Here is a 27,027-nt window from a genome sequence, read left to right on the forward strand (position 1 = left end):
TGAAGATCGCGACCAACGGACTTCCATACCATGAGTGAAGCCTCATCAGTCCTCCTCCGCCTAGGGCAGTGGTCGTTCAACAAGGTTCAAGTTTGCCGTCGCCAGTGGCTTCAAAAACTGATCGGTCACTCGTTGATGTGAAGGTTAGTAGTACGTACATGCAGTCTGTACTGCTAGTAGCTGAGAAGATTGCCTTGAGGACCAGGTTTAGATTAGATGCAAGGATCGATCGGTCTCGAATGCACCTAATTACCAGATATCTACTTGTATCTACTAGGTACCTACTAGCACCTAAGCTCCCTGGTATACGGACTATATCTTTGCTAAACATCCTCACGAATGTGGATATACAAGTAAATTCGTGGAAACCCCGGAGCAAGAAGACAGCCGGTAGTAGCTATTAGCTAATCTGGGCCCATCATCACACAGATGAGAATCCTGGTTGCTGGACACCGTTGAATTGGAAAGGGAAACGCAGCTTTTGCAATCACTCTGACATACTGCTAGCATTTTTCCTCCAACCCGAGTGCATGATGCTGGTGATGCGGCCCTAGTTCGTTTACCGTGAAGCCCTGATCAAACCAGCCAGGATGATAGGGACGAGATATACGTACTGAATATAGGCATCCGTAGCAACATACCTACCTCACCTAGATACTCTATCTATCTTCTCTCATCTGACGATGTCGAAATCCTCTCTTTATGTATACAGTATTATACCTCATTCCCTAGACTCTCACGGGAAGCTATACCACTAGTATATTCTATCGTGCCTGTAGCACGCCTGTACAGTGTCTGTGTTCTTCCTCACTGCAGTGCAGCAATGGGAAAATAAGCTCCGACTCGCTATCAAATCACCACTGCGCTCACGGAGCAGTCGTTCAACAGTCACTCGTCCCTGACTACTACTCGATTGTGTTGTCTCTTCCTTGCGATACAAAAGGTCAACACAGTCACGACACTCATCTCTCATTGTTTGCGCGATAAGAGAACCCTCTTCACTGGGATCCACGAAAGCTACTGGAGGGCGCGCCAACTCCAGCTTTGTTTCCGGTTCTCCCCCGGGCAAGAAGGGTCCAGTAAGGGACCTTAGGACAACGACTGGGGTTCGTTGAGCAGTGCATCTGAGGCACTTCAACCGCTGCACCGCCCAGACTGCAGTGCCAGTGATCTACTACTATCATCACAGCTACTAGTAACCCAGACGCAGGTTGGCTGCATTATTGCACCGCAGGCCTGTGAACAGATCCAGACACAGGCAACGACAGACACAAGGTACAGGTGCTCTGCGTGACTGCTGCTGCTGCTGCCACTGCCACTGCCACTGCGTGACTGCGCTGTCTGTCCGCCTCCTGCCAACTCTACTCCACTGACCGTGCCATCTCGCTTCACACCAACGTTACCACCTGCCACCTCAACCTTGACTTCACAACATGGATCTGAATGCCGATGTCGACACCGGCACCACTTTCAAACGTCGTCGAGCAACGTTGACCAAGAATCCTCCTCCCTCCGCCTTCCCCTTTGCTCACTCACTTCGCAAACCTCAATCCACCGCGATCCTCCAGCGTGCGCCCTCAGCTCCTCAAGTACGCAGTCAAGCGACCTCACAGTCGAACCGCGACTTCCACCACCGAACCCAGTCCTCCGCCTTCGACTCCTCGACCTCGTCCCTCGATCACCTCAGCAGAGATCACTCCCCCGTCTTTCCATCCTCTGACTCCTTCGCAACCGCTGCCAACAACCGTCAATCACCTCTCACCTCTACTTCCGCGTCTCAGGCCTCAGATGCCCGGCACAACGACTTGATCGGCGCGCCCTTCGATGCCTCAGGTCTCCTCTCATCCTTCCAAGCCGTCACCACGAATGAGAAATACAATACCGGTGTGCAGTCGCCGCAACCTCCTCCACTAAATCACGTCAATACCAGCCCCGATCTACGCCAACACCCGTTGCGAACCTCACAGACGTTTGGCCCTGGAGGCCTTGCGATGATGGAAGTCACTCCTCCCAAGTCGGAGAACGGTATTCTGAGTCCCAAGCGGTTCTCAGGTGATGGACAGGCGAAACCTGCAGGACCGTTTCGCAAGAAGAGCGGCTTCTCAAGCTTCGTCAATAATATGCTCGGCTCTCCCAGGACGATCAAGATCTCCGCGCCCGAAAACCCCTTGCACATTACTCATGTTGGTTACGACAATCAGACTGGGCAGTTTACGGTGCGTTGGACCCAGTGCAGTCCCACCATCTCTTCAGAGGGATGCTGTTCCCTCACCCTCGAATATGTTGGCTAATTTCTTCGATGATAGGGACTCCCTGCGGACTGGCAGAGGATACTATCTGACAGCGGAATTCCGAAGACTGAGCAGGAACAGAACCCTCAAATGATGGTGGACATTGTCGAGACTTACAGAAGCAACTTTGACGGCACAGATGATGGCGTCTGGCAGAAATTCGACCATGCAAAGCTTTCCAACTCTCCTCAGAGTAGCAGCAACAGCAGCAGCCATCAGGGACCAGGGCTGACTAGTCCGAGCATTGGATCCAACTCCACTGCGTATTCGCCAATGGTTGGAGTAATGTCGCCTCCGGCAAGTCCTCGTTTCCCGCAAAATCATGAAGGCAGCTTCGAAAATCCTCGAGCACCACCTCCGATCCCAAAAGCTCCTGTGACAAGTCCTGCGCCTGCAATGAGATCTGGTCAAGCTATCATGATGCCGAACCGAGCCCCTCCAAGACCTCCTCAGCAACACTTGCGAGACCTCGCACCGGCACGTCCTGCTCCCTCCCCTCCTGTTACGCGAGATCTGCCGTTGCGACCATCAGAAGAACACCCGAAACAGCCACCCTTGACATCTTCAACTCCGGTCTTACCACCAACCCCTGGGGATGCAGCACGTAGTCGGGCCAATTCCAAAAGCTCGGCGCTTACGCCTCCTCGTTCGCAGGCAGCGGTTCAGTCGCCAGTTCAATACCAGCAGCAGCAGGAGCATGCGATGATGTTGGCCCAACAAGCCATCCAGAGCAAGCAGCTTGACCGTAGTCGGAGTCAGCGGCAGGCTGCGCAAGGTGCGCCCGACGTTCCACCCAAGATGTTGCCTCAGCACGCCAGTCCGAACGTCCCACAAACACAGTTTACCGCTGTCACAGACTCGCCGGCTTTGCACGGTACACAGCAGATGGCCATGGTTGGACCTGCGCCAGGTCCCAGACCTCGGACGAGGCGGCAGCAGAGCACCATGGTTGATATCACAGCAAGACTGAAAGCGATTTGTAGCCCGGGAGACCCCACCACAAAGTACACCAACCTCAACAAGATTGGGCAGGGCGCTTCAGGAGGCGTGTTCACCGCCTATGAGACTGGCACAAAGAGATGTGTTGCGATCAAGCAGATGAACCTGGAACAACAACCAAAGAAGGACCTCATTATCAACGAGATCCTTGTCATGAAAGACAGCAAGCACAAGAACATCGTCAACTTCATAGACAGTTACTTACACAATGGTGATTTGTGGGTGGTCATGGAATATATGCAAGGGGGCAGTCTCACGGACGTGGTGACCTTTAACGTTATGAGCGAAAGTCAAATCGCAGCCGTGTGCAGAGAGGCAAGTGGTTTCATGATGACGCTGATGACACTTGTGGCTAACTGTCTTAGACATTGTACGGATTGCAGCATCTGCATTCCAAGAACGTGATCCACCGAGACATCAAATCCGACAACATCCTGCTCTCGGAACGAGGCGACATCAAGCTCACTGACTTTGGCTTTTGTGCACAAATCAATGACACCCAGAACAAGCGCACGACAATGGTGGGGACGCCATATTGGATGGCTCCGGAAGTGGTCACCCGGAAAGAGTACGGTCGAAAGGTAGACATTTGGAGCCTAGGTATCATGGCCATCGAAATGATCGAGGGAGAGCCGCCTTACTTGACAGAGTCACCACTGCGAGCGTTGTACCTGATTGCTAAGTACGGAACGCCTCGTATCAAGGATGAGCAAGCGCTCTCACCAGTCTTCCGAGACTTTCTGCATTTCGCTCTGAGGGTGGAACCTGAGAAGCGAGCAAGCGCACATGATCTGCTACACGTAAGTGATGGTGCACGCCTGACTCATGCTCTACTGACAACATCGACAGCATCCTTTCCTTCAAAACTGCGCTCCGTTGGCTAGCCTTGCTCCTCTTGTTCAGTCGGCCCGAGAGAGCCGAGCTGCGGAAAAGGCCAATCGGGGGCATTAGCATTGTACAACCAGCGCAGACTATTACCTGTGGTCGACATAGGCGACGGCCATTTGCCTACGCTTGGGACATGACCGTTTGTGCCATCAATGGCCAACCGATCACGAGAAGGGGTTCTTCTACAAGCCTCATTGCATGTTCACACCACAATAGCCTCTATTGGAGGTAATGGAGGTACTGGAATAGGCTTTGTGACACCTGGACCACAGGTTATGGACAAATGCGGTGCTCCAGCGACCTCAGGACCTTCACCTTCTTTTCCACCACATTGTCAGACAACGTTATCTCAGAGCTGTTTTCTTTTTACGACATTCAAGGAACCTTCACGATTACACGAATGGATGGCGAAGGCGTTTAGTGCGATGAGAGTATGGGCTGTCTCATGGCTGATTTTCAGTGGCTACACCCTAGTTTCGGGGCAATTTCTAGAGGTCTGGGAGAAAAGCACCGAAGATGAGCGAGGGCGTGACTCTCAAGTGTATCAGCAAGAAGCGGGAACTACGTACCGGACAGAGAGCCTTCGAGAATAAGAGAGTGGATTTCGGTCCGTCCATGAGCTTTCAGACGGTCTACACTTAGTAACATGATCACGATCTTCGAGTTCAAGTTTGTGATGTTGATACTAGTATTGTAGAATTGTGGCTGTGTTGATGTTGTAGCTGTGGCGCCCAACTTCGACTCGCCCTCCTCCTGCTAGTACTAGTAGTAGTATGGCAGTGCGTCACCGGCTGTCGAAGTTAGGCTCCGGCCGCAGTGCACTTGTCCTTCACGTTCACAAGACAAGACGTGAAGTTCGTCCGTTCTGTTCATATCATAGCTGCTCCTGCACTAGAAGAGTGTGATCCCGTCGTGTTGCGCCGTCCCGTCTGTGACCAACTAGACTTTCTACGTGCCCAGCATGTTTCGGGCTCAGCAGAATGCCTTTGACGATGTCGTCGGTAAGCCGCGCTGGACAAGTCTCGATGTTGTCTCAAACTGATCTCCGGTGCAGCCAAAGCAACAGACGAGAACCTGACTTCCGAGAACTGGGAATACATACTGGATGTTTGCGATCGAGTGTCCTCCAACGAGAGCATGGCCAAAGATGTTGTGGCCGCCATGATCAAGAGGTTGGCGCACCGCAACGCCAACGTCCAGCTATACACGCTGGAGCTCGCCAACGCGCTGTCACAGAACTGCGGCATCGCCATACACAGGGAGCTTGCATCCAAAAGCTTCACCGACCAGCTGCTGAGGCTGGCGAATGACAGGGTGGGTTGACCTGGCTGCAGTTCTACAAATCGGCACTGACGACGAACCAGAATACACATCAACAAGTCAAGTCAAAGATCTTGGAACGAATGGAGGGTTGGACGAAAGAATACTCGAGCAACACCGAGCTTGGAATCATGGAACAAGCGTATATGAAACTGAAGGCGCAAAGTGAGTGCCTGCTTTCGACGCGCGAGACAATCACCACGACTGACCTTTCTTAGACCCAAATCTACAGCCGCCTCAGGCGCCAGTGAAGAAACAGATCACCGAATACGACCGGCAGAAAGAAGAGGAAGAATTACAACTGGCCCTCAGACTTTCTGTACAAGACAAGTCTACTGGTTCTTCAACCCAGCCATCCGGTTCGGCTGCCGAGCTCGCAGCCCAACCCGCGTCAGGGTCGCAGCCAACACCCCATCAGCCGGTCCCATCGGGTACGACTGCAGCAACAGTCTCCAGAGTGCGTGCGCTATTCGATTTCCAGCCTTCCGAGCCGGGGGAGTTACAGTTCCGCAAGGGCGATGTCATTGCGGTCTTGGAGTCGGTCTACAAAGATTGGTGGAAAGGGTCGCTGCGCGGACAGACGGGCATCTTCCCCCTCAACTACGTCGAGAAGCTCCAAGATCCGACTCCAGAAGAGTTGCAGAAAGAGGCGCAGATGGAGGCGGAAGTCTTTGGACAGATCAAGAACGTCGAGAAATTGCTGGCTCTGTTAAGCACCAGTTCCGCCGACATAAGTGTTAGGGACAATGAGGAGATCACCGAACTCTATCAGAGTACGTTGTCGATCAGACCGAAGCTGATTGAATTGATCGGCAAATACACGCAAAAGAAAGGTAATGCCACGTCCGCTTGAAGATGCGACTAGTATACTGACTTTTTTCCCCAAGATGATTTCCAGCAATTGAATGAGAAGTTCATCAAGGCGAGACGAGATTATGAAGCGCTGTTGGAAACGTCAATGGCTCAGTCAGCACAGTATGCTCGCCCCGGTCCAGCAGCATACGGATACGGAGGGGCGCCGCCACAAGGCTATCCGCCCCAAAGATACTTTACCCCTGGTGAGATTTGAAATATGACAGACCAGAAGTGTGGATGGGTTCTAATCGTGGTCTTCAGACGGCCTACCTCCCAACAACGCCATGCCGTATCCGCAACCTCAGCAGTCCTTCCAGCCTCCGTACCCGGTAGCCTCGCCGCCTCCTCAGAGCCAAACTCCGTCCGCCCAGCATCCCTCACAACCGCCAGCAGAGGCATATGCCCCATATCCGAACCCATCACAGGTATCCGCGCGTCGACCATCACAGCCCGACAGCTACGCCGCATACCCACCTTCAGATCTGAACACATCGTACAACGTCCCTCCACCGTCCGACAGGCCGGGCTCGCGGCCAGATCACCAGCCCTATCCCAGCATGCAGCCGCCGAGCGTCGCACAATTTCAGTACCAGGACGACGGCAAAGACCATTCCCATCCCAACTACTCGAGCGAAGATCTTCAGTCTACAAACATGCCCCCTCAGCTTCAGCAACACCAACAACAACAGCAGCAACAGCAGCCGCAGAGTGGCTACCCTCCCGCGCCGCAAGTTCAGCAACAGCAAGGTGTGAACCCAGTCTATCCCCCGTCTTCTACCGCTCCTCCACAACCCTATGACTACCAACCCCCGCAACAACCTCTCGCTCCAAGCCACGGCCCTCCTCCGATCCCCGGAGCTGCGTTCAATACGACGGACCCTCGACCGTCCACGCCTCTGGCGCAGGCCTCGGCGTATCCCGTCTTCTCCTCGCCCGGCGCCCAGTCCAGCCATCCGCACCCTCAACCACCGTATCAGGCGTATAGCGAACGGCCAACGAGCGTGGTAGGGCCGGCACCTGGCGTGGCCGGAGGAGGCAGGAACAGTTACTACAGATGAGCGAGAGACGCTGTTTTCTTCGTCTGAGGCAGTTTTGAATCAACGTAGGTCTGGGCCCCTGAACACTGCGGCAAGGGAGCCACGCGCTTTCAGACGATCAACAAAGCCTCCTGGATGCTGTGAGAAGTGGGAGAGAGAGAGCAAATGTGGAGCAAGCACAGGAGCCAGCGGGAGGACCGAGGTCTGTTTCTTCTTTCTGCAAAGGTCGGTCTTTGGACGAGCCGGATTGACAACTTCCTGTCCACGTCGACGCCCTTGCAAGCTCATTAGAACCACTGCAGTCCACTTGGGAGTGCGAACTTGGGATGGCGCAGGTCAACAATCCATGATTCATGAAGTCGAACAGAGCGAGGCGAAGACTCTACTCGTATGATGCGCAGTCGCAGTCGCAGTCGAGACAAAGTCAGTCCAAGCAGGCGAATCAAGTTACGTAGTAGCATGCGAGCGCATTTGAAACTCAGAGCATATATGATGAAGAGTCAAGAACCTAGTACTACGTATCCTACGCACGCATGCCTCCCACTACTAGGAGAGAGGGAGCGCTGCTCGTTTTCTTTTCCGTGTCCAAGTGTCTTGCTTGCGTTATCTTATCGGTTGATCACCCCTTTCAAAGGCATTTGTAATGCTTAACTTGAAAACGATGTGTAGCATCCCTTTTCAATACCCTTTTCCCAGTGGTGTGCCAGTTCCATCGGTGTGGAGAGTGTCGTCGTGGGAAGGCACAGGTCAAGGACAAATGCATAGGTGTAGTACGAGGACAAAAGGAAAGCAATGGCAGTGAAAACCATCTTAACAACTTGAAAGCTATCACGCGTATAAACCACATTGTGAAGTCCCAGCAAATATGGTAGCGTAGCGACCAGTATTGCCATACTAATAGTATGTGAGCATTGATCCTGTCTCTAGACAACATGTACTGTGGGTGGCACTGTTTGTCTATCGCTGTGCCAGTGTCGTAGGCATAGCCACCCGAGGAAAATGTCCATTGTATATGTCCGTTGTTGAAACCAAGAGCGGTGAGCACATGGGCATCCGAGAAAAGGTCATTTGGGCTTCGTTTTTGTTGTTTAGGCCGCTTCCGATTGTCCTTGTTGGCTTTGGCAATCGCTGAGGCTAGGTGCACGGTAGATTCTTCCGTCAAACAGATAGCTTCTCTTTTTCGCGGGCTCATACAGCGCGTCCCGAATGCTCTGACAAACTCCCATCTAAACCCCAGGCTGCCAGCACCCGCCAGCAACCGTCACCGGCACTGCCCCGACGATATTATCCCCTGCCACCACACTCCAATCTGGTCTTATCACTACCAGCCAATCAATCACCCAGCGTCGATCTATTTGTTTTCTTGGCTCTGCATGTAGGTGTATCCAAAGTATGCAAACGCGGCTCCCACCAGGACCACGGCGTACATGGCGATGCCCAATCCAGGGCCGGAGTCAGATCGTCCTCCAGGGCCAGCGGCGATTTTATCAGTGGCACCGGACTTGGGGGCAGGGTCGCCAGGAGCTCGCTTCACGTCGCCAACGAGCAGGCCGTCCAGGATCTCACGTGCTTCGTCCGAGTGTCCAACATCTTCAAATGCTTCTGTCGCGTCTTGACCGCCGACGTCGAGGAGGACTTCTTCACCGCCCCTACAAGCAAATCACACAATCGTCAGTAACACACTCATTGTCAAAGATCAAGGTGACGCTTTCCGCTTGCGCTTGCGACTGGGGTTGGGGTAAGTCGAGGCAGTTGTCGCCATATCAACGTGATGTGGGGCTCTCAAGGGTGGGGGACGAGGCAACAATGTTCTCAAAGGTAGTCCATGTGGACGGTATGTGGAATGCACAAAAGACGTACGGATGCTCATCGACAAAGGAAGTGCAGTTGTAGACCTTGTCATGGATGACAAGCCAGAGGTCCTTCTTGCTCGCGTGTTTGGCGACCTCAGCGTAGGTGAGCTCTTCCGACATGGTTGATAGGGTTGGTTGTTGGGGCGAAGGCTCTTCGTTCGGTGTGCTGTGAGAGGGAGAGGGAGAGGATGATAGTCAAGGCTGTGACCGTAGGCGTGGCTGTTGTGTTGGGATGGCGCAGAGAAGCACCTGAGGTGAGTGAGGTCGGGGAGTTGCAAGATGTTAGATGTTGAAGGGGGGTGGGAAAAGGGACACAATAATATTATTTTTCGACCGCAGTCTGTGGCCGATGTGGACAGCAAGTGCAGTTGAGGGGAAGCAGCAGTAGGAACAACAAGAGTACCTTGGGTGACTAGGAGTAGTAGTACTGTAGTAGGTAGCAATTCAGTGCAAGTGGTAGGTGCTAGGTAGAGAGTAGTAGACCGCGGCCGCGATATAGATAGAGAGTCGCCTGGAAGGAAAGTGCACATACCTTTAGGTACCTAACTAACTACTCTGTAGAGTCCCTTATCCACCGTATCCCACTGTGTAAACTACTGAGAAAGGCTCCTAGCCGCCCGTGGTGGAGCCACTCGAACCGCGCAATCGTCTCCGGCACTGGAGTGTGAGGAGGCAGCTCTGATCGGGAGCCCGTCGGCACCGCGAATCGGAAGAGAGTCAATTCAAACGCCAACAACGACGGGAATCCATGCCCCAACTTGTTGAATCCAAGAGGCTACCAGGGCCACTTTGTGTTGCCCGCCCTTCGATTGGCGCCACCGTTGAATTCCGACGGACGCTGAATCCCGCTTTTCACTACTACAGAGTACCTAGTACTTACTCATAGTACTGCCTCCACCATCTTATGTCCTCGTTTGTTGCGTGCTCGCAATTCTTGAGGCGGTGTCCTCTTCGCAGGCGCTCCATCCGGGTTGTTATACCCAGGTGAGTAGTCAGGGAGGTACGTTAAGCGATCGAGATTGGAAGGTTCTTGGGATAGTACTGAGCGACACCGTGTTCAAGGTAGGAGTTACCTAGAGAGTAGATCCCTAGGTAGGTAGGTAGAGTGGGATAGCGGGACACCAACACAATTGTAAAGGACCCTGGCAGTAGGCAGGCATTATTGGAACACACAATCACTGTATCACGTGATTTCGTGATTTCCTGCAACTCTTTGTTGACTGCGCTCCCCCGCACCATTTCATGCCAACCGAGAATTGCCTGCGATCGTGATATCTGCGTCATGCAACGCACACTCGGCCAACAGCGATGACAAGCCATATTGTGTATGATGGGGTGCCACGGTCTGGCGAAGATGGAGAACACAATGGGCAAACCATTCCACAACTCTTTGCTGGGCAGAAGTTATGGTTTCATCACCAGATCCCTCAACGGAAATGGCTGATCGACAATGCCAGACGACACGGTGCAACTGTTGTAGACCTGGACAAGCAAGCCGATGTCAGACTTGTTGACCATACCAAGAAGAACCATGCTCCAGGCACACATTCCTACAGATATGTCGAACTCTCCATCAGGAAAGGGGCATTGGAGAACCTAGCCGACCATGCTGTCGGTGCGGCCAGCCGCGCTACACGCCCAGTCGGAAGTATCATGACAGCACCAAGGACTGTCAGGATGCATTTTACACCGGAGGAAGATCAATTCTTGTGGAACTGGATGAAGCCATTCGAAGACAGTGGCGGTCCATCAAAAGGTAACGAAATTTATAAGCAAATCGAACGAGTGAGCCCGAGGCACACTTGGCAGAGCTGGCGCGACAGATGGCTCAAGACCACCAAGTTTCAGAACAGACAAACCACTCTACAACCTGGGGACGCGCACGAGCAGCCTGAGGAAGAGACGCTGGAGTCCTCATACCAATCGCGACCGAAAAAGAGACGGAGAGATGTCGATGATGAGGGGGATAGGGAACGAGTACCTGGGACTCAACAGCAACGTCAGCGCTCTGTCACAGCAGCGGCCGATGTTTTGATCAATGAACAGGCTGTTGAACCCAGGTCAGGCCGACCGACGACAGACCATGTCGAGGGGAGCATTCCACCGAAGCCCTCACCACAGAAATGTCACTCTCCAGACGCTTCTAAGCAAGGGACGAAGCAGCCTGCACCGTCCGAGCCGGCTCCGGGCGTGTCTAGTGTCAGAGAAGATTTCAGCTTGGAAGAATTCGAGCAGCTTTACAACATGGTGCCCAAGCTAGCTCATATTAGTTTCAGCATCTTCCATGATACATGGATGGAAGTTGCCTCTACACCCGACCACTGTGAACATACCGCCGAAGAATGGGAGGAGTTCTGGATCTCGAAGGTGGTTCCCGTCTATTGCGAGAAAAAGGGGCTGTCCATCAGAGAGGTAGCTCCTTATTTGCTCGAGCAGCCCGAGAAGACATCCAATGAGGTCCCACGCGCCAGAGAGAGAGATGAGGCTGGTGGCCACGATCCAAGACCCGATACCGGACCAGACAAAAATGTCTGCAGCAATTGCTTCACAGACGAGAGCAAGCAATGGCGGGTTGGTAAGGACGGCACTCGACTCTGCAACCCTTGTGCCGTATTCTTAAGAGCCCATGGGGTCCCCAGGCCCTCCACCACAGGCGCTGGATGGGGTTCCGACGATAGGGTGCGTACAATGCCTACAGTAAAGACATCGTTGGCTCAATCCCCTCTCTCTGATCTAACTGTCGCCATACCTTCATCGACTTACGTGAGCCGAGGACAGACCTCGCCAGCAACCAAGAAGGAAGACTCCGCCTCCAATCAGTCAGTGTCTCGACAGGATTGTCATTTATCTCCCCCGCCCAAGTCTCCTTCTTTCCAACCAGAGTCTCCAACGTTGGACCGACGTCCCGAACCTAACGAAGCGAGGAAAAGGAGTGCCGGTCGAGGCACTCAGTCACAATCAACCGAAAGCTCCACCAACCCTGCTTCCCAGGCTCCACTCCGGGCGTCGCTCAGTTTGATTCTTGAGACAGCGCTGGAGGAGGGACGGTCAACGAAGAGGGCGGCAAACCATGTAACTTCATCAGAAACTCACTTACAAGGGCCCAGCGCTGCTGCTCCTGCGTCCCTGCTCTCCTCAAAGCTACAAGGTAGCAGAGCACTGCTCCTGGATGATCCGAGGAACCCAGATGTCGAACAAAAGGCATCTCTGAATACCGATCAAGGGCCTTCACGCGACATGCCGGTCACGCATTTCACCGGATCGTCTGGAGATGTACCTCTCCAGCTCAACCAGAACCCGACCCCCACGGCATTGTATACCAACTCTCGGCGAGATGAAAGCCCATTGTTCTTCCCCGAAGATGAAGAAGACAACGAGGAGTACGAAGACCCAGTAGAATCGAGTGCGGACAAACAACAAACGAATGATCGCCCATCCTCCCCACTCAGTGCACCTGATCACGGTTTGGAGTCTGGCGAGAACTTCCACCACGTGGTGCCCCTCCGTTGGGTCCAGCCAGCAGAGGTGATGGAGCGTTTCGAAACAGCAGAGGAGAGCCTAGAGCATTGGGAGACAGCCCCAGAGGATCAGGATTATCGGAGAAAGAGACAGCCAACGACGCAGGACTTGTTTGAAGACCCCGAGATCGGCAGTGATGCTATGGGTTTCAACCTCGACCTCCCCGAGCCCGAGGGCGGTTGGGACACGATCCTGGGCTCCGCTGATGCCGATCTACTTGCAGAATACAGCGAGCTTGCGAATCCAGATGTTGAAGAGAGTGGTAGCCCCCATGCCGGCCACCCGAACGAGGTTGAAAGCATCCAATCCGACTCAATCATCGAGCAGATTCTAATTCCTCCACCTCCACCGAGCATTTTAGCCGCAACAACTGGCAGCGACGATGACACCGATACCGAAGCAGAGGCCCGCGAACTCGACGAATTTATCGCACTTCACAAATCTCTCCATCCCTACCTCAAGGGTATAGAGCTTCTTCTGTTCAAAGTCCTCGAAGCTACGATTTTCGACCTTGACCTCGCTACGCGCGTCGTCGAGATCATGCTAGCAGACATCAGGAGACAGTATTCGAGACGTCGGTCTAATTCTCTCGTTGTGGATGAGATCAGGGTCCCACGGAACATGAAGGGCGTCTGGACCGAGGAAGACGACAACCTTCTAACTAGTGCCAACGGTAGAGACGTTGAGCGGGCCATAAAGAAGCATGGTCAGAAAGGGTGCAATGCTCGTTTCGAGTACCTTGAAAAGATTGCGGTCGGCGGATGAAGTGCGCAGGTCGACGTTGCAGAATAGTGCGCTTTGAAGATGACACATGGGTCGAACGAAGACCGAACCTTGATATGATGATACGAAGCGAACACGAGGCACGAAGAAATGTTGTCCTTACAAAGCCCAAGGCCAAACTCAAAGGAAACACATAGCAAACTAATGCGCGCACTATACTGTACGGCTGGACATTCCTGGCCAAGGACTGACTGGCCTTTAGCTTTAGCATTTGAAAGAGCTGATTTGCGAGCCTCGAAGTATCCTCCATTGTAGTCGAGGATCGTCCTTCGAAGGACGCATGCCTCGGGGCTTAGGTGGCACACCAAAATGCCCTCTCTTGCCAGCCAGTTGTGCCCTATACCAACGGCGCACCAGCAGGTGAGGAAGGCCAGAGTGCAGAAGGCTGATTCTTGACCACCCACAGAAACGAAAGGTCGACTGTGCATGAGGCTGTGCCAGTTTCTCGTGGTAGTATATTCCGCCGAACATCACAACCCATCCAACCACACTTCCCCTGATGCATGCCTCCCATAAACCCTACTGGCCGCCGGCGCCCCCTGATGCTATTTGGCCGGAAGAGCAACCAAGCCTCTCCATCCCCATTAAGATTCCCCCAGCCGACTACGTGTTTTGAAGCAGAGATATGATACAGGCCACAGGCCACAGGCCGCGAAGCCGATCGTCAACTGGACATAGCCCGTTAGCACACCTCCTCCGGCTGACCAGCGCACGCGCGCATCGACGGCTAACTCACTTGAACTTCAGATGCTCCTCATAAAACTTCAGCATCGGCCGCGGACAGTGTCGGTAGACCTTATCCATGCTGACTTTTGTCTTCTTGCCGTTGGTGAACAGGATGAAGGCCGTGAGCTGGCCGGAGTCGGTTTTCTCCACGGTGTCGATTCTTTGGACCTCCGGTTCCCAATCCTCCTTACGCGGGAGCCATGATCCAGCTTCTTCAGAGCTGCTGGCTGTCGAGGCCCCGTTTCGTTTCTGTCGCTTCGGCGCAGGAGAGTCTTCGGCCGATGACTGTCGTCGTAGCGACTGCTTGGATTTAGATTTCCGCACGTTCCTCGCCGTAGGCGGGCCGCCAAGGTCGGTATGATATTGTGACAAGATCTTTGCAGCATGACTGGTAGAAAGAAGCAGAGAGTAGTCTGTTAGCGATTCTGTACTCTTGAACCTCCATCCCCTGGCCATCAATGCCGAGAACAGCGCGCTGGCTGGCTGGCTGGCTGGCGTATAGAAAAGTGACAGTAAAGGTACTCACGGAAGTAAGTTGTCTTCAGGCTCCCATGTATTGTCGTCGTCACTGTAGCCCAGCCATTTGATATAGTACTGGACCTGGCCCTTGTATACCCTATGGCTCCTGATGGCTTCCACAACGTACTCGTCCTCTCCCTCGTCATCTTCCTCTTCGTCTTCTGGAGCATCATCTAGGTCTTCTTCGGGCGCGACCTTTTCGTCTTCTTCTTCTTCATCATCTTCTTCATCTTCATCATCTTCTTCTTTTTCTACCTGCTCGACTTCGTCTTGCAGTTCTCCATTAAGCTGTTCCTTTGCTTCTACATCCGTTGTCGCTTTTGATACCTCGAAGCCCATGTCGCCGTCGTCGCTGGCTAGGTCGGACGCCACTTCCTCGACTGATCGACCTGTTAGTGACATTCGACAAGATGATCGGCAATCATGCGCCTCGATCGCGCATTGAAACACCACAGGTAAGCTGACTGTTAGGCATCTTCGCGGTGGGAGACTTCGTGCGCCGCGCTGCGTACAGAGCAGAGAAGTTGTCGCGAGACTATAGCCTGTCAGGGTCGCAGGAGCTCGTAGATCGGCAGCTAGGGAGGACGGATGGAATTGTCCAGCAGGACACCTTCAGGCGACTTGAAGACGAGGCGACTTGTTGCGCGTGGCTGGGGGAAACAGCCCAGTTGCCGTGTACTGGCACTACTATCCTATTAGTGTACTTTAGTACTAGAACTACTAGTAATAAAATAGTGAGCGACTCGAACTCAAGTTGAACGCGGAGCAGGCTGGCCGAGACTTGGCGTTTGACTGCGGTTCAAACCACTGGCAGAGGCAGTCAAGAAGGCCCTTTATGGAACTTGAAGAGGTAGGCGTCCGTTTCAACATCACCCAAATCTTGAGCCACTCCAGTTCACGGTCTGCAGAACTGGCTACTTGAACCTGGCACGTTGAGTGATTCCGGCGTTTCAACAGAATACAGACTTGCAAATAGAGAGTGGATTTCCAAAAAGTCACTTTTGCAGTTTAAACCCGTCCATTTTCCCTCCGGCCTCAGACCCCAACCATCCCGGCTTGCTCAGACGACCGTCTCAAGGAACCCCCGGTCGAACTCTTCGAGGAGTGAAAGGAATCCAACTACCCAAGGCATTTTCTTCGCAAGGGATACATCCTCAGCATGGCGATGCAATTGGACCTGTCTCAGGCGCAGGTGTTGAAGGACGAAACAGGCCGACCGTTCATCGTGGTGCGAGACCAAGGCAAGAAACAACGAACGCACGGCACAGACGCGGTCAAGCAACACATTGTGGCAGCGAAGACTGTAGCCAGCATTGTCCGAACGTCGCTCGGTCCTCGAGGGCTGGACAAGATCCTCATTTCACCAGATGGAGACATCCAAATATCCAACGATGGCCGCACGATCATGTCAGAAATGGAACTGTCGAACCCGATTGCGAAATTGATGGTCGAGCTGTCCAAATCTCAAGACGAGGAAATCGGTGACGGAACCACCGGTGTCGTCGTGTTGGCCGCGGCGCTGTTGGACCAGGCGGCCGATCTGATCGACAAGGGCATCCATCCCATCCGGATCGCCGACGGCTTCGACCAAGCGTGTGAGGTTGCCGTGGCGCAGCTGGACAAGATCAGTGACGAAATTCCATTTTCGCGAGAAAATCAGGAGAACTTGATGAAGGTCGCCAAAACGAGTCTGGGCAGCAAGATTGTCAGCAAGGCCCATGATCAGTTTGCCAAGATTGCCGTCGACGCCGTCATGTCGGTCGCCGACCTGGAGCGCAAGGACGTGGATTTCGAACTGATCAAGGTCGACGGCAAGGCCGGCGGATCGATAGAGGACTCCCTGCTCGTCAAAGGCGTCATTGTCGACAAGGACTTTTCGCATCCGCAGATGCCGAGCGAGGTCAGAGATGCGAAGATTGCCATCCTAACGTGTGCGTTTGAACCCCCCAAGCCCAAGACGAAACACAAGCTCGATATCTCTACGGTGGAGGAATTCAAGAAGCTGCAGGACTACGAGAAGAACAAGTTTGTCGAGATGATCGATATGATCAAGGCCACTGGCGCCAATCTGGTCATATGTCAATGGGGGTTTGATGACGAAGCCAACCACCTCCTTCTGCAGAACAAGCTTCCTGCTGTCCGATGGGTCGGCGGCCCCGAGATCGAGCTAATAGCCATTGCCACCAACGGACGAATCGTGCCGCGCTTTGAGGATCTCAGCAAAGAGAAACTCGGCCGGGCTGGTGTGGTCAGGGAAATGACGTTTGGTACGACACGGGAGAAGATGCTGGTGATTGAAGAGTGCGCCAACACTCGAGCCGTCACCGTGTTTGTGCGAGGGAGCAATAAAATGATCATCGACGAGGCCAAGCGGTCCCTCCACGATGCTCTTTGCGTGGTGCGAAATCTCGTCAGAGACAACAGAGTCGTCTACGGCGGTGGAGCGGCCGAGATTGCCTGCTCGCTGGCCGTCGAGGACGCGGCTTCCAAGTCGCCGGGACTCGAACAGTACGCCATGAGAGCGTTCGCCGATGCTCTCGATGCCATTCCCATGGCTCTCGCCGAGAACTCGGGCTTGAGTCCCATTGAGACCCTCGCCGCTGTAAAGTCACGGCAAGTCAAGGAACAGAACACCCGGTTAGGAGTCGATTGCATGGGCACGGGCACCAACGGTAAGTCTCCTTCTACACAAAACTTCATTGAGTCTTCCTGCTGACTTCGCTATCAGACATGCGTGCCAACTTTGTGATTGACCCGTTGATCGGAAAGCGTCAGCAGCTACTTCTTGCAACTCAGTTATGCCGGATGGTGAGTACAATGGTCGACCCTACCTGATTCCGCCCTCGTTTCTGACTCCTTGCTGCAGGTCTTGAAAATCAACAATGTGATTGTAACAGGCAGTGACGAAAATGAGTTTTAGAGTTAGTATGCTTGGGACGCCTCTGAGGACAGAATCTTGTTCTAGGATATCTGTTGTCCAGGCAAAAGGCATGAGAAAAGACAGAGAGATGACAGGAAATGTTCTTCTGTATAACATGATACCCCACAACAGAGTGGCATAGAGATGAATAAAATGAACATTGTCATCATGTTTGCCTGAAGCTTGAACAGCAGGAATAGGCAGTGCTCTTTCATCGCCAGCCGAGAATGTCCAAATCCATATGAGCAGTTGAGAGTGGGAGCTGCTAGCCACTAGAATGTTCGTCGAGGAGGTGTGTCGTAGAATGTTCCTCGTGCGTCGCTACGCGGCTGGGATGATAACACAGCAATAGACTCCATATCTGCAAGAGAGTGGTTGGCAGACTGCAGAAACCAAGGGCAGCAATCAGATCTCGCAATTTGCCGCAAGGCTGCGTACGAGTCAATCCATTTTGGCATGTGTGCACAGCCTCGCCAGCGCCTTAACCATCTTTCTCTGTTCCATCCTTCCGTTGCAGCAGGTGACACTTACTTAGAACAACAGGGCAGTGTAGAGCCAGGAAGGAGACGACTAAGAGAACAGATGAATATGAAGCGAAATCTCCTTTCGACAACACAACTCCACCATGAATCCCTCGGCCACTGGAGACCTACCGTTGACTATTTTATTCCACATGGATTGCGAAGGAGGCACCTGACTCTCGTATAAATTCATAGAGAAGCTCCTGTGGTGTATTAAGAATCCTGAGACCGCAGAGATTAGCAATGAAGTCCTTCTCTGTGTGATTGTGCCCGGCCGAGAGCTTGCTGGGACCAACGGCAAGCATGCTTTTCTTCATCGAATGCGGAACGTGAGAGTATCCCTGCGTCAGAGGAGTATACAGCTTGTATCGCTCTGCGGGAAGGGAAATGCGCCCGGATAGCTTCCCATCGTCATCAGGCCCGTATCATGAAGGTGCCACGCCGCTCAAATCGGGTGAGTATAGAGTTGGCTTGGATGGTGTCCTAAGCGTGTGCATCGTCATCATCACCACCACCACCCGAGATCCGCCGTGACAGACATGGGGCGCTGTTGTGAGGACGCATGTCAATGTTGAAGAAGCATCTGGCAAAGTCGCACGCTCCTTGCACGATGACACGATCGACCTGTCTAGGCAGTCTTCTGCGACATACCAAAGCAGAGCCGACACAGTCAGGGGCAGAGTCGGAATGCTCAAAAGAAGAGAACCGGTTTGCTGCAATTGATCTAGGTGAGGTAGCCATGGCTACATCGAATATCTCCGGAGTCGAGTCAGTAGCGCCGACTAATACTCCGACCGGTATATTAAACATGCTCCGTTCGCCTAGTGCAGGAGAGCTCTGTGGGAGTTACGGTGCAGCAAGCTGAAAGACTTCTTGCAGCACAGAAGTGTGCCAGTGTCATGCATGCTTGGGCTTGAATGCCAAAAACAACATGGGCATAATAGTCACAATTCCGCACACTGATTGGGTGGCGGGACCCTGCTTTTTCATCCGGTGTTTACCATGGGGACCTCCCAACAACAGGAATTGTCGACGGTCCACGTTTGAGAGCGTGGTGGGACAGGCCTGGCGTCCCTCACCGTTGATGCCGCAAAATGAACATTGTTGCATACCTTTGCAGGGCCCCTGCGAGACTGGCACATGACTGCTTGCGTAATGTAGTAATCAAGGGAGGGACTCTTGAAGGGATAGAACCTTAAGCTTGAGATCATAGTGCAAGGACGGGGCAACGGTGCCGCTGCAGAAAAAGATCAAAGCAAGCATCCCCCAGTGTCCTTTGACATCTCCCCGTTATGAACCCACTGACCTTGGTGAGAAAACTGAACGGCCAAAAGGAAGCAAGTCGTCGGACAAAAGCTTGTAAAACTGCACCTCGAGTATTCTCGAGCCGGCAATGAATATTGTCCCCTTTGCCGAAGTATTGTAAGTTTGTAGTCATGGTTTGATAATGTCCAGCCACGAGAAGGATGTCAAGTCCGCGCTCTACGCGGCCCTGGTCGTCACCAAGCAACTATCGCTTGCAGGCGACGGGTATTGCGTAGATGGTATCCGGATTGAGCGATGCTACAGGGAGCTCATGAGTGCAGAACTGAAGGATCTGCCCAAGATGAGCTTGACACGGCCTTGTCATGTATCACGGTCGGTCAGACCATGCGCAATTGACGATGTCTATCGAGGCAGTGTCTCGAAGCGCTGATGTCAGTGTCGAGGCTTGTGGTATTAGCACCAACGCGCATCGACCACCAGTATTCGATCGGATTGAAGGAGATCTTGGGGTATTGCAACCTACATAGGAGGTCAGATCAGGTGGTGGCTCCGGGGAAGCGACATAAGATCCCATTAGTTCAAATGTCGGTATGATGTCAAAGGCGGAATCTAGGTACCTGGTAGCCATGTACGTACTGTGGTTCGGAAACATGGGTTCCGTTTCCCCTGGAGATCCAATTTCAAGAGGAAAGATTAACATAGCGCGGATGCCTCAGGCACGACAACGTCTGCTATGGCTTGCAGTCGAACCCCAGTCCCCGAGCCAGTTGAGGTGACATCGGGAGGGACGGGAAATCGGATCATGGCATCGACTTACCTGTGAGCCCGAAGGTCCCCGCGGCGCCTCTGGAATGGCAGTGGCGGGAATTTGACGTGCGCAAAATCATTCTGATGCTTGTACAGATTGCGAATGTCAGCTGCATCGGAAGTCAAGGCAAGACAAAACTTCGGATCGGGTTCGGACCAGATACTCGAAAGAACTCGAGAGTTCAAGAGAGGCAACTGTCAGGTCCAAGCTCAATCATGCATGTTTGAGGTGGTGGAGCTCCGAGCAGGGCAACAACCCCCAAGGAGGTGTGAGGCCCATCAGTCGTCGCAATCGACTGCCAGTGGTAGTTGGTCAGTCAGACTTTGATTGTTGTCGGGAACTGCACCGCAATAGAATCGTGCGTCGATACGGAGTCCGCTGATCCATGGCCTGCAACATCACCGAACGTCATGCCTCGTATATCGAGTGGTAGAGCGCGCGAAAGGCAAGGCTGCAAAGGAAGAAACATCCCAGCGGCCTTGTTCGGTGAGATGGAACATATCCGATGCATCGTTGGCCTCTCTGGGAGACTGTGGGATCATGCGGAGGAGTTGTCGGCCTAGCCCCTGCGGTTGGGGGTTGTCAGAAGCGTTGGACAACCCCGGGTCTCGAGACCTGAGAGGGGTCCGGGCGAGTGACAAGAAGGTTCCGCCCGCGCGCCCTAAACCCAACGAGCAATTGGCGTTCCAGCCACCATTTTGACGGCATCAACAAGCGATGCAGCAACCAGGCTACTGAAATGTCCGGCCATCCATAGGGTGTGAAGGATTTACTATTGTTGACCGTCCAAATCGGTTGCCAACTCCGGAATAATATAAGGTATTTCTGCGGAACCGAATTGTACCAGGGTATCGAGAGTAGAACCAAGCAGCCGGTGACGCCGCCATCCTCCATCTACGGTGGCATTGCTCGCGCCCTGCCCCGTATTGTTGTCATCTCTCTTGTAACGATATCCTGTTCGCGGCCCAACCTCGTCTCGAGAAGACGAATGTTGCTTCAAGAACAGTGACAACAAATGTCTTTCCGTGCGAAGGAAGCGATTAGTTGTCGTGTAGAGAGGACTGGATTGTTTCGCAATGGAATTAGAGTGAACCCAGCATTAATTACAATCTGCCACGCTAGGTAGGGGAACCTCATGGAACGAGTCGTCATTGCCGCGATGTGCATGCTGTTGGTACAAGATGGACAGGTTTGACGGACGCACCCTCAGCCATCATGGCTCGGGGTAGTTTTTTGTATCTGTCACTGCCGAGAGGAGGATCTTGGTGCGGTTTAAGAGGAGTGCTTGGGTAAGGTTTAGTAGCGGCGTGGAGGTGGTCGTTCAATATTGTGTCTGGCGATGCGTTTATACCAGATAATAGAAATCATAACCATGGCCATCGTTTAGGCTATTGCTATACGCTCCTCGTCCATTTCATACGTCCTCGAGTGGTTTTGGGGCCCCATGATTGTTTGCTTTTGGGTCCACGTCCGCCGAAGGAGCTCAGAGTCGCTGCCTGCGGGTGACCACAATGCTGGCCCTCGGCACTCGGTTGAAGTAAGTAGGACGAGGTACACGGCGGATGAGCAGCTGAGGTAGGGGGGTAGAATAGCGCCGACATTAGTGTGGAGGAAGTGCTGAGAGAGATTGTTTCTTGGGGAGTCGCCACATGTCGAGTCGTCAAACCATGTTAGTCTCGCGAGCTCGTGGTACTGATACCTTCCTTAGTGAGCCACTGCAATGTGTAGTTTGTTGTTAGGGAGAAGTGAGACAGATGAGAAGAGTCGAGCATAGAAACAAAACAGCTGCGCTGAGTGGTTGGGAAGATTGTCAGCTGGACAGGAAAAAAGAAGCTTCCACCTCCACCACTGCAACTGCACGTGGACGCGTTTAGTGAGTAGTAGTGAAGACGGGGAAGTCGGATTTGCCGCCGACACAGTAAAGTGGCATGTTTTAGTGCCTGGAGCTTGTTCTTTCTGGGCGGAAATTCAAAATGTCTCTATCCATACAGGGGCGCCGCTAGGGGTGATTTTACCGGCAGAATTGGCACGGAGGACGCGGAAACCCAGCCCATCGAGTCAGCTGCTCAACTCATGTTTTCTTCTCTCGAGACGCAGATTTGCCCAGACTCGATCATCTACCAGCATCACGAGTAAGTCGGTTCGTGCACAGAGGAAGGCGGTTGGCAATGTATGTTGTGCGCTGGCAGTGAACACGCAATCAGAGTCTATTACTCGCAGGGCCTGGAAGTGTGTGGCTATGGGTCAGGAGAACAAGCAATATCACAGTACTTATGTCCCGGCGCATGTGACCCGGGCATGGTGCCTGATAAATGCCTAATCGCCAGGGTGAGTCGGTACCTGTAGATACCTACCCTCCTAAGCATCTTAGGTGCACGCTTCGGGTGTTGGGCAGTATCAATGGCTGTGACCTTCCCCATAGCATGTTACTAGCAGTGTCACTGTGGGTGCACCATGCATGCCGCGAATACATTTGTCCAGTCGTCCCACATGTCACGACGGCCTCAGCCTCCTAGGGTGGGTGACTGTCTACCAGCTGGAGAAGCATGTGAGTCGTGAATCGTGAGTTGTGGTTACACTCAGGTCGCTTACCTGACGGTTGTGCTGCTTGTAGTTGTACGTACCATAACACCTAGACTCCAATCGGTCACCATAGGAGGATGGCTGCTCACAATCATTCATAGAAACCCAGGTCGACTCCTGGACGTTTGTTGCCGTTGATGCCTGGTGCTACGCCGGTAGAAGTGCCCGGGTAGACAGTCTGTGTCAAGAGTCTGGGGGGAGCGGCTAGGTATGGACCTTACCTAAGGCAGGCTGAATCCCCGACCGTCCGTCCAAAGCAGCAACACTTTGGGGGAGGACTGGTGGAGAAATGGCGAGACATGACCTGTCATTTCATTTCTGATTCGCATTATTACACGCTGTGCACCGTACCCAGACTCGTAAGAGGTCACTAGTAGGTGTCCCACGCAGGCGCTAGTAGTTCCCTCTTCCGGCCCTTGCTCGCTTGTCTCCAAGGGTCAAAGGTGCCCGGGCCTCCCCATCACGATCCCCCATTGCGGCCTTTTCCTCGTGTCTCGAACCTTGGATCAACGCTACTTGCAGTAACAAAGCAGGCCTGGACGTTGCCCGCTGTTCCTCCCTCCCCACTACTGCTGGCACCACACTGTCACTCTGGCCCTCTGGCCCTCTAGCCTTCTGGCACCCAACACACCACCCCCCCTGGTCCCTGAATCTGCCCTTTTCTTCCCACAAGCCCGTCCCGAAAGAGCGCCCCCTGCTCGCTTTTCGTGCCCTGTGCCCACGCCCTCGCACTTGCGCCGGTTTGTCTGCCGTTTGTTATACTACCGGTCCTCCCCATCGCATCTTTCCACGTCCTCCAACATACCCTGCCTACACCCTCTCGCGATTCAGATCCGACACAGTTTGACGCTGTACACCCTCTCAACACTCACAATCGCTATCCATATGGACTGACACTCGAGCATCGACTGAGTCTACACAATAAATCCAACTCGACACGTTTCTACCCGTGGTGATCGGCCCGAGGTTCTCGAATTGCGTCACAAGCCGATCCCCAGCATTTCTCCCACCGTCCGTTGCGGGCATCGCTACTAGTATTCTACCAACACTGCACCAGCCGTGTGCAAACTACTTACACCCTACATCACACCCGATCCTCCTGTTCCTTCGACCTTCAGATCCTCTACCTCCCTATCCGAAAAGCAAGGAACATCTTCCCCAAGATGCCGTCGCGCTTAAGTGCGCCCGTGCTGTCGTTAGACGCAGGTAAAATGCACGAAATCGACCCTGCCAACGCTTGCAGTTTGATGGCGATGTGGTCGATCTTTGCAAAGTGCTCAGAGTCGTTGAAAGACGGTCCGCGGTTAGAGAATATGAGTTGGCGAGTATGGTCGCGCGAGTCGCTATGCGTTACTTCAATCGACTCGCCACCAGCGAGCTCAAGCGAAGTGCCATCTTTGTCAAACTCCTACTCTTCGGACAACAGCATGGGTGAGCAAGACTCACACCGAAGCAATTCCCGATCCAGATCATTTGCGCACGAGGAGAGCGCAAGATCCCTCTCCAAGTCAAGACACCTGACACCTCTTACGCTCGAAAAGATTGTGGTCACGATACAAGAGAAGACGGAAATATGTCCTTTGTCTCCTTCCATTGAAGCCAGTCTTCCGGCTCTACCGACTAGTTCTGAACCCCAGCCCCAGGCAGTGCCCAATCCTGAATCCACCGCTGAAGTCGAGTCTGGGCATCTTCGAGATTCAACCGATTCTTGCATGTCAAACACCACCGCCGCTACCACCAGTACTGCTCGCCAGAGTGAACATCGGAATTCCGACACTTCAGTTTCCTCGGATGGGCTGGTCCGAACTCAATCTATCGTCCATGGATTCTCTCCTGTCACGTCTTCGTTCAGGAAGACAAATACCATCGTCCAGCCTACCCCGCCCTCCAAACTGATACCCAGGGGCAAGTCCTCGATCAAGCCTGCCATGTTCACCCTTGGCGGGTCTTCCGAGGATGAGTCATCTTTTGAACAAAGAGTACTGACCCAGAGACCTATGCCTCAGAAGAGCTCGTTGTCTCAAAGCCTGAGCAAACGAAACCTCGCCAAAGGCTCGACTGAGCGACTGCAACCGAAGAGGACCTCCTTCCGGGATATCATCGCGACTCGCCAGATACAGGAAGACGCGGAAAACGAAGGCGCCATTGCCAGTAGCGACGAAGACGAGGATACGGATGAAGCGATCGAGTCCGCCATCGACGACGACGAAGACGGTGATGAATGGGAGGATTCCAATTCGGATGATGGAAGAGTGGTACAGGAGCCCAATCTCTTCCGCCGAGTCGAAAGTCGTCCCGACCTGGTGTCACGGCGGTCGATGTTGACGTTGGCCCTTCATAAAGGACAAGGAGGGCTGAACCACGCCTATTCACAGCCGGTGCTCCATCGCAACGGCGTGCCATCTCCGCAAGGGAAGTCTGCGGCCGGCTCGCTCGAGGACGAGGAAGGCATGATGATGCAGACGTCGAAGAGACCACCCATAGCAATTCCTCCCCCGCAGATTTCGTCCAAAGCTGTGGCGCATTCTCCACGGACCACGAGACGCAACATGCTCGCCACCGAGTTGACCGAATCCTTACGCAAGAATCTTCTCTGGGAGAGACAACAGAAGTCACAGACGGCCAATGCATTCCTGAAGCGAAGTCGGAATGCACAAAGCATGGCCAACCTTCAGAGACATGCCAGTTCGACGGCCAGCCCCACCCAGCCACCTGCACCGCAAGAAACGTCGAAGAACAACTCGTGGAACCACTATTTCGATAACCCGTGGGAGTATCATGCCAAGGGCTGGTGAGGATTTGTCCAGAGACAAGCCCGCCTTATTTTGTTTTATCTTTTGATCACTACTTGCTTGCGTTCTGAGCGGACTCAATGGTGCTTTGACACGTTTTTGACGAATCTATTACCTGGTCTATGAAATCGGGCTGAAATGGGAAGGCACTAGTCCGTCTACATGGTGATGCAGTTTTCGGTGTGGTCTTTGTTCTCTTTCCACTAAGGTGAGTAATGGAATGCTGGCTCGGTCAGGGTCACGGCGGTCTCAAAAGCGAGAAAAGATTTGCTTGAAATGCATGGAACGGAACTTGGTTTTGTCCTACATCTTATCACGGCCATCAATGGCGCAGAAGGAAGAGAGAAGAGGGAAGAGGGAACGAGGCAAGCGAAAGCGGATTCGACACTGTCTTTTCTCCCATCCCTCTCCGCGACCATCTCGCGACATGTACTATTACTATTACGACATCTCGGGCCTCGAGTTTAGGTGGTTTTGGAAGGGCAGACGTGGTTGAAGAAGAGAGAAGACGAGAGGAGAGAAATGAGCCCATGTACGATCAAGTTGGAACACTGCAGTGATGACAGCATATCATGGCGAGATGCAATCACATAATACTAGTAATTCATTAGTACTCTACAAGACTTTTTGGATGAAGTGGTTGAATGTTCGATTGATCCATTGAACGATTGAAGTCCCTGTCGAGGAATTAATTGCCTTGATCACCAGGGCTGTGAAGATACCCAAGTACGTATCATCCTGTATCGTCCTCTCTATCAATTGGCCCGGGAGTTGATGGATGACTGGGGACTGTCTCGCTGTCAAGTTCTGTAGACTTCAACTTTACCTAATCGCTCTGCATACAGTGTTGTTGTAAGCGGTACGTTTGATCATGTGAAGAAAAGCTTTGTTTCATTATAGTCTTGTCAATTGGTCTGAGTTTCTTGTTTCAACAGTCTTCTAGACCGCTGCTGTTTCTATTCCTGCTTCCGCAGCGGGCCGGCCACCCGGGCAATGCAGTGCGTAGATGTCTTGAGCTTTTTTTCATTTTCTTTTGCTTGTTTGACACCAACTAAATGAATGCCAGACATGCTGCCAGCGGTCAAGCAGTTCTAGAACCATTTGTGTTGCCTCCCGGTATTTACCGGCCCGAAGCTCACTCTCGCGTGTCCATCTCTCTCACTGGCACCTCAGGCAAGGTAAGGTACCTTCGGTAGATACCTTCGTCAGGAGGTGTCTATGAACAGGCAACGTGCTTAAAGTCTAGATCACTATTAGTAGGGAGTAGATAGGTCCATGTGATGAGGAGGCAATAAATAATGACAATAGTGGTTGGCCTATAGTAGGTGTTCAGATTCTAGGAGGTGG

At 53.0% G+C, this 27,027-nt stretch overlaps 7 protein-coding genes across 7 annotated transcripts; 5 read left to right on the forward strand and 2 right to left on the reverse strand.

Moving 5' to 3' along the window:
* Positions 1-1,433: 1,433 nt before the first annotated feature.
* On the forward strand, positions 1,434-4,241 carry A1O1_00613 (STE/STE20/PAKA protein kinase; the record flags this gene model as incomplete). The annotated part of the gene is made up of 4 exons (XM_007721530.1): positions 1,434-2,216; positions 2,307-3,638; positions 3,674-4,090; positions 4,140-4,241. The coding sequence occupies 4 exons, from the start codon at positions 1,434-1,436 to the stop codon at positions 4,239-4,241; spliced, it is 2,634 nt and encodes an 877-aa protein (XP_007719720.1).
* An 898-nt stretch (positions 4,242-5,139) lies between these two features.
* On the forward strand, positions 5,140-6,567 carry A1O1_00614 (signal transducing adaptor molecule; the record flags this gene model as incomplete). The annotated part of the gene is made up of 5 exons (XM_007721531.1): positions 5,140-5,179; positions 5,233-5,492; positions 5,543-5,663; positions 5,717-6,331; positions 6,386-6,567. The coding sequence occupies 5 exons, from the start codon at positions 5,140-5,142 to the stop codon at positions 6,565-6,567; spliced, it is 1,218 nt and encodes a 405-aa protein (XP_007719721.1).
* A 2,174-nt stretch (positions 6,568-8,741) lies between these two features.
* On the reverse strand, positions 8,742-9,363 carry A1O1_00615 (cytochrome-b5 reductase; the record flags this gene model as incomplete). Its single annotated transcript, XM_007721532.1, has 2 exons — positions 8,742-9,039; positions 9,251-9,363. 2 exons carry the CDS (start codon positions 9,361-9,363, stop codon positions 8,742-8,744), a joined length of 411 nt encoding a protein of 136 aa, XP_007719722.1.
* Positions 9,364-10,551: 1,188 nt separating this feature from the next.
* A1O1_00616 (uncharacterized protein) lies at positions 10,552-13,527 on the forward strand (the record flags this gene model as incomplete). Its single annotated transcript, XM_007721533.1, has 1 exon — positions 10,552-13,527. The coding sequence occupies one exon, from the start codon at positions 10,552-10,554 to the stop codon at positions 13,525-13,527; it is 2,976 nt and encodes a 991-aa protein (XP_007719723.1).
* Positions 13,528-14,277: 750 nt separating this feature from the next.
* Positions 14,278-15,129, reverse strand: A1O1_00617 (uncharacterized protein; the record flags this gene model as incomplete). The annotated part of the gene is made up of 2 exons (XM_007721534.1): positions 14,278-14,659; positions 14,798-15,129. The coding sequence occupies 2 exons, from the start codon at positions 15,127-15,129 to the stop codon at positions 14,278-14,280; spliced, it is 714 nt and encodes a 237-aa protein (XP_007719724.1).
* An 820-nt stretch (positions 15,130-15,949) lies between these two features.
* Positions 15,950-17,710, forward strand: A1O1_00618 (T-complex protein 1 subunit epsilon; the record flags this gene model as incomplete). Its single annotated transcript, XM_007721535.1, has 3 exons — positions 15,950-17,462; positions 17,519-17,598; positions 17,657-17,710. The coding sequence occupies 3 exons, from the start codon at positions 15,950-15,952 to the stop codon at positions 17,708-17,710; spliced, it is 1,647 nt and encodes a 548-aa protein (XP_007719725.1).
* A 6,341-nt stretch (positions 17,711-24,051) lies between these two features.
* On the forward strand, positions 24,052-25,683 carry A1O1_00619 (uncharacterized protein; the record flags this gene model as incomplete). The annotated part of the gene is made up of 1 exon (XM_007721536.1): positions 24,052-25,683. One exon carries the CDS (start codon positions 24,052-24,054, stop codon positions 25,681-25,683), a length of 1,632 nt encoding a protein of 543 aa, XP_007719726.1.
* Between the last annotated feature and the right edge of the window lie 1,344 nt (positions 25,684-27,027).

This window comes from Capronia coronata, assembly GCF_000585585.1.
Source record: "Capronia coronata CBS 617.96 chromosome Unknown acBCG-supercont1.1, whole genome shotgun sequence".
Lineage (NCBI taxonomy): Eukaryota > Fungi > Ascomycota > Eurotiomycetes > Chaetothyriales > Herpotrichiellaceae > Capronia > Capronia coronata.